General features: G+C 36.5%; 1 protein-coding gene across 1 annotated transcript in view; it reads right to left on the bottom strand.

The window, feature by feature from the left end:
- Positions 1-6,106, bottom strand: part of ATP11B (ATPase phospholipid transporting 11B (putative)) — a gene marked incomplete at its 5' end in the record, with an annotated part of 44,660 nt that overhangs the window by 21,862 nt on the left and 16,692 nt on the right. Inside the window, 7 exons of the mRNA XM_031555085.1 lie at positions 396-541; positions 1,490-1,592; positions 3,536-3,689; positions 3,950-4,153; positions 4,968-5,149; positions 5,288-5,391; positions 5,471-5,544. Of these exons, the coding sequence (XP_031410945.1) occupies positions 396-541; positions 1,490-1,592; positions 3,536-3,689; positions 3,950-4,153; positions 4,968-5,149; positions 5,288-5,391; positions 5,471-5,544 (967 nt within the window). The remainder of the gene's footprint in view (positions 1-395; positions 542-1,489; positions 1,593-3,535; positions 3,690-3,949; positions 4,154-4,967; positions 5,150-5,287; positions 5,392-5,470; positions 5,545-6,106) is intronic.

Consider the following 6,106-nt stretch of genomic DNA (forward strand, 5'->3'; position numbering starts at 1 on the left):
TTAATCCTCCAATACAGACCTTATAATCTCAAAAAAGAAATTGCTAACTTTTGCAAGCTAGTAAGAATATGGCAGGAAAACAATTATGTGCCTTGGTGGCTAACACAAGAATTCTAGACAAACAGTATCAATTCCTGAGACCAGGTGAGCTCATCAAGGTACTTAAAACCTATTTCTAGTGGAAGTATTAAGCAATTACTAATTTAATTAGTATTTAATCTAATTACTAAGTTAAAAACTCATGTTTGGTTGAAGAAACATAAATGACTGAAAACATGCATGAACAGAGGTACTACAACTGTACCCAAAAATGTTACATCTGAAACAAATTTATTGCTGGGAAACAGATACACATTTTTCTATAAACTTCACAAGCCCACACTCAGAAAACTTACCTTATAAAAAAAGTACTGTACAAGGGTTGCTATTCTAATATAGTAAAAGTGCCCGTGAACAAAAAGCAACTTGGAGAGGAATTTAAATCGTGCTATTGCATAGTCACTATTTCTTACAGCTTGTCTTCCTTCCTTGCCCATGATTCCTGTAATATTTGTGAAACAAAGAAGAGGTTAAACATTATCAAAATGATATATGTATTTAAAACATCAACAACTTACATCTACATACACCTAATCGACACCTAACATATATCTAAAGCCATCGTTACACGTTCTTTTACATTTCAACATTAAGACTTCAATAAGCATAAAAACAAAAGCATTATTCATGACACAGCTGAGGGAAAATGCTTGCTTAATGCTGAACCAATATAAAGAGAAGGAAGAAAAAACTATTTACATAAGCTACACTTAAGAAGAGATTTATGAGAAGACATAGAAGTAAGAATATACAAGCAAAACCAAGACAGAATTTGCAATAGGTATTAATTCAGTTATTCGTGTTTCTTCATATCGAGTTACACAACATGGCAGAAAAGTTTAAAGAAGGCCCAAAGCAGATTATAGAAAACAATGTTAATGGAGAATTCAGCTGAAAAAGATCAATAACAACTTCCCCAGAGATGCAATGAAAGCCTTTACCTCAAAGACAACCCAGACACAAATAGTATTAATGCAATGATACAGACATGGTGAAAATGGCGGAAGCATTGAGCAAAGAAAGATCTGAATGCAAAGTTTACACAGAAACTTAGGAATTGGCAATGACTGTATGAATAGATATCCAATTCCAATAACTAAAGCAGAGAACTTCTGAGATTCGGGTTAAAGAAAATCTCTGTTCTTAAGACAGTATTTAGCATGACCTCTGAATATCTATAGACTTCACAATAAACCTAAGACTTCAAACAATCTGGAATTTCAAATTTCACCAAACTTCTGCTGCAACAGGTGACTCAAGTTCATGTTCAATTCTTCACAGATGCAGAAGTGTTAGAAGTTTATCTGTTCATAAACACTATGCACCATCAAATATTCTACTAAAATTTACACCTCATTTGCCTTAATCTCTTTAAACAGAAGTAATTTACCTATGCCAACATGTGCTTCTTGTATCATGCTCACATCATTAGCACCATCACCAATTGCTAATGTTATAGGTTTTTCTGGAGATGTTTTTAACAGTCTCACTACCTGGAAAAAAAAAAAAAGGCAGTAACCTTTAGAACCATACAGTCTTTCTACAAACTGTGCTGCTAACCAGTGCACATCTTTGATAGTTACCTACCTGTATGTGTAATTACTTCATTTTACAAATGGACACACATGGGTAAAAAACATCTTTGGCTAATTCATTTCTCCTTTAGAAAAGCTGCTCGCTTTTGGCTGCAAGCCTTACTTAAGTATTGCACCTGGCTTTAGCTTATTTTAGCATAATGCACTCCCTCCACATTTCTTTCACAGCTTCCTCATAGAATTGAGCCAGAAGGGACCTTTAAAGGTCACCTAGTCCAATTCTCCTGTAATGAACAGGGACACCTACAGCTGTATCAGGCTGCTCAGAGCACGGTGCACCCTGACACTGAATGTCTGCAAGGATGGGGCTTCTACCATCAATCTGGGCAACCTGTTCCAATGCCCCAACAACCTTACTATAAAAAACCTCTTCCTTAAACCCAATCTAAATCTCTCCTCTTTTCATTTAAAACCATTTCCCCTTGCCCTGTCGCAACAGACCCTGCTAAGGAGTCTGCCCCTTCCTTCTTATAGTCTCCCTTCAGATACCGAAAGGCCACTATCAGGTCTCTCTGGAGCCTGCTGCTTTAACTTTCAAATCAAGCTAAAAGTTAGAATGGATAACTTAGGGAGTAATCCAGGATTTAAAGCCCTTCGTCAGACCTGGTTAGATTCTTCTAATTTTCAATATTGTAAGTAGTAAAGGCCACAAAGGAAACTGACAGATTTAAAAGTTTAATTATCTTTGTTTTACTTCCCTGAGCAGATGAACTACCGATAGAAGGTTATAATTCTGCTCCCCATTATTCAACGCTGAATAAGAAGCAAGTAAGAGGGCCCAAACAATACATTAACCAGCAGAAGAAAGAAACTTGGTGCGAGGATGGAGAGAGTTTAATCAAGCCACATTCATTTAAGTTGAAAATTCCTTACACATCAAAAGAGATGCAACTCCATGGATTCAATTGCAAGAGGTCAGAATGCAAAGATTTTACTAAAGCAATAGAACACCTGGTAAACTCATGAGATGATGCCTGAGCACTTCTTTGAAACATACTTATCTATGAAAACTACTATATTTTCCTCCCAGAAAGGAGAGATTTAGATTAGATGTCAGGGGAAGTTTCTAACAGAGAGAGTGTGAGGTGCTGGAACAGGCTGCCCAGTGAGGTTGTGGACGCCCTGTCTCTGGAGTGTTCAAGGCCATGCTGAGTGGGGCCTTAGGAAACAAGATCTAGCACTTGATCTAGCGGTCAGCAACCCTGCCCATGGCAGAGGCCTGGAACTAAGTGATCTGAAGTCCCTTACAACCCCAGACATTCTATGCTTTTATGATTTTATGTTTCAAAGGGCATCAGAGCCATAAAAAAAATATAAAAATATAAACGAGAGTAGTGAGACTATGGGCCATATATTGACAAGCAGTAAAATTAAAGAAAAAGATTAAGTAAATACAAATCTGCATTCCATCTTAACCTTGGAATAAGTTTCACAAAGTATGTCTAAGGCAAAAGACCAAATACAAAGCCAGAACAAACTGTCACAAACTTCTTACCTCACTTAGCCTTCCCATTTTGAATGGTATAATGAAATAGGCAACGCAAAACAATGTATGCTATGAAGATAATTACCGCCTTATAAAACACAAGAGAGGCTTACTAAAGTTTAGCTTTTTTATTCCATCCCACTGTGGCAGTGCTTTGACTCCCTTCCCGCCTAATTCTGAATTTTCACAGATACATGAACAAACTTCTGAGCAAACTATTCCAACTGAGTTGAAAAGAGTCAAAAGTCATGTGAAAGGCAAGACAACCAGAAACAAACCATCTCCAAAAATGCCTATCTCTAAGACAGCAGGATAAAAGTACTTACAAGACAATGCTGACTATATCCATACTTACCTTTGCTTTCTGAAGCGGTGCCATACGACAACACAACACTGCAGAACAGTTTTTACAAACTTCCATGAACAGTTTTTCATGTTCCCTGAGTGCAAGAGAGAGGCTGGTCCCATCCACTACCAGTCCATGCTGGATAACATGGTCTTCTTTTATTCTATCAAGAGACAAAAATGTTAATTTTGTATTGATGTGAAGGAAAACTTTGTATTTTGTTACAAATTATGCAGTTGCCCATACAGTATGTAAAGAAGTTAACCTGTTAGACTGCTTTTTCAAGTTAAAGGGGAGGGAGAAAGGGGAAGGAAAAAAAAAACCCAACATTTATTAGGCACATAAAATTATAACCATAAAATTTTAAAATGAAAAAAAAAAATCAAGGACATCACTGAGTTAATGACATCATGGATATTTTACCTCTTGGCTAGCTGCCTCAGTTGCTCTGCGCATGTACTGTCTGATTTGTGCTGTACAAGTTCAAGGATGTTCATAGTTCTATGAAAGTGTCCACATGATAAACTGACACTAACAGCCGTTTCATGCTTATCTCCAGTCAGAACCCACACTTTAATACCAGCCAATCTGAGTGCTTCTATAGTTTCTTGGACTTTCTCCTGCAGTCTAGAAACAAGAAAACCTTAGCTAACCAAACACTTTAGAGAAAAAAGAACACATTGTAACATCATGATGATTTAAGACTGCATTTCCAATTTCAAGTATTTTCAAGAACTACAGTCTAGTAATGACATTCAGTTATGAGCAAAAGATTTCATGAAGTTAAAGCTGAATTTCAATAATATTAACTATGGCAATTAAAAATTCCTAATAAGCACATCTCAATTTAAATTAAGCACTATCACTGCATTTAAGAAGCTTTCAAACAGTTTGTCACAAATACTAACTAATGCGGTGCATGAAAAGATCTGAAGTGCTCCATCTGAACATTCTAACAGATAATATACACTCTAACTTACAAACATCCTGCTTGCCTATTGCATGCTCTGCATATTAGCTACATATTTTTCACAAGGAATTAGCTATCAAGTTTAACATTTACTAAAATTTTTATATGAGGGATATGGTTTAGTGAGAACTATTGGTGATAGGTGGATAGCTGGATTGGATGATCTGCAGGTCTTTTCCAACCTTGGTGTTTCTGCGGTTCTGAGATTCTGTGATTCTATTCCAATTTTGTTTCATGTGCATTAAGTGTCTCCTAATAAAGCTTACTATGTGACTATTATATTGCCAAAATCAGTTTGTACAACATATGTTTTCAATGTTCTTTAACTCAAAAAAATGGTAAACTAAACAAAAATAGCACAGAACTTCTGGCAATGGCAGGACATCTTCTCATGGCATGCATCATAATACAGCTACAGATCTTCAACTTGCTGTGCTTCTGAAAATAGCTTGCAAAAAGTCAATTACATACTTGTCTTCTACTCCAGTAGCCCCAAGCAGTTCCAGATCCCTTTCTATGAAGTTGAATACATCTGCTAATTTTTCTTCCCGTTGCTGTAAGGCAGTCCTGGCCTCATGAAGGCGTTTGCCAATTTCTTGGTATTCCTCCGGTGTGAACCTTCTGTACGCCACGCACAAAGTTCGTAGTCCTTTCTATGAGAAAACAGAAGACTACTAATTCAGACTACACTAGATTCTGATCTAACAAGGCATCAACTGCAATTTGTTCAAGTCACAGAGTCTGTACCAGAAGAACCAGAAAAATCAGCTGGGCAGGATGACTACACTTACCAAAGCAAATTCATCAACGTGTATCCTTGTTTTGTCTATTTCTCCACTCTTACTACGAGGAAGAATGGAAGATTCTGCTCCTTTGGTGAATAAAAGCTTTTCCCCTAAAAAGGAAAACAGGACAGAAATTAAGAATATATTTATTACTTCAGAAGTTCTCAATTGTAACTTCTCATCACTTACCTGAGGGACTCTCTACAATGACACTCATTCGTCTGCGATTTGGATCAAACTCCAAAACATGAAGCAACTTGTACCTTTATTTTGTGTTTTAACAGAAGAGAACACAGTTTTAGAAATAAATTTCCAAATGCAATTGCTTACAACTGCAAATGCATACCTATCCCCAGAGCTAATCCCAAAGTGTCATTTTCATATTCAAACTTCACAATATTTAGTTGAACAACAATCACTGTTATCTGCATTTCTGCAATTAGTTGTTTTTCATTTGTATATATCTATGTACATGAAAGGTGTTATGACATGCTGCAGATAAACAGTAATTTTGGGAAACTTTAAAGATGTAACTGGATTATGCATGTGTGAGACTTGCCAGCACATCTGATTCTGGGAATTTCTAGAGCTGAAAGCACAAATCATGGAAACTGAATAAGCATCCTAATTCCCCTATCTATTGGTAACTCTACTAGAGTCTCACTTTTGAAGAACAGTCAAAAGATACAAACCATTACAATATACAATTACACAGTAACTCTCACACAAAGTTCTCGCATCTCAATTTGAACTCTTAAGGACTATGATGCAAGCTGTCTTGAATATGTTAAGCCATTCTTACAAGAATACAGGGTTTGTTTTTTT

Source organism: Meleagris gallopavo, chromosome 11 (genome assembly GCF_000146605.3).
Source record: "Meleagris gallopavo isolate NT-WF06-2002-E0010 breed Aviagen turkey brand Nicholas breeding stock chromosome 11, Turkey_5.1, whole genome shotgun sequence".
Lineage (NCBI taxonomy): Eukaryota > Metazoa > Chordata > Aves > Galliformes > Phasianidae > Meleagris > Meleagris gallopavo.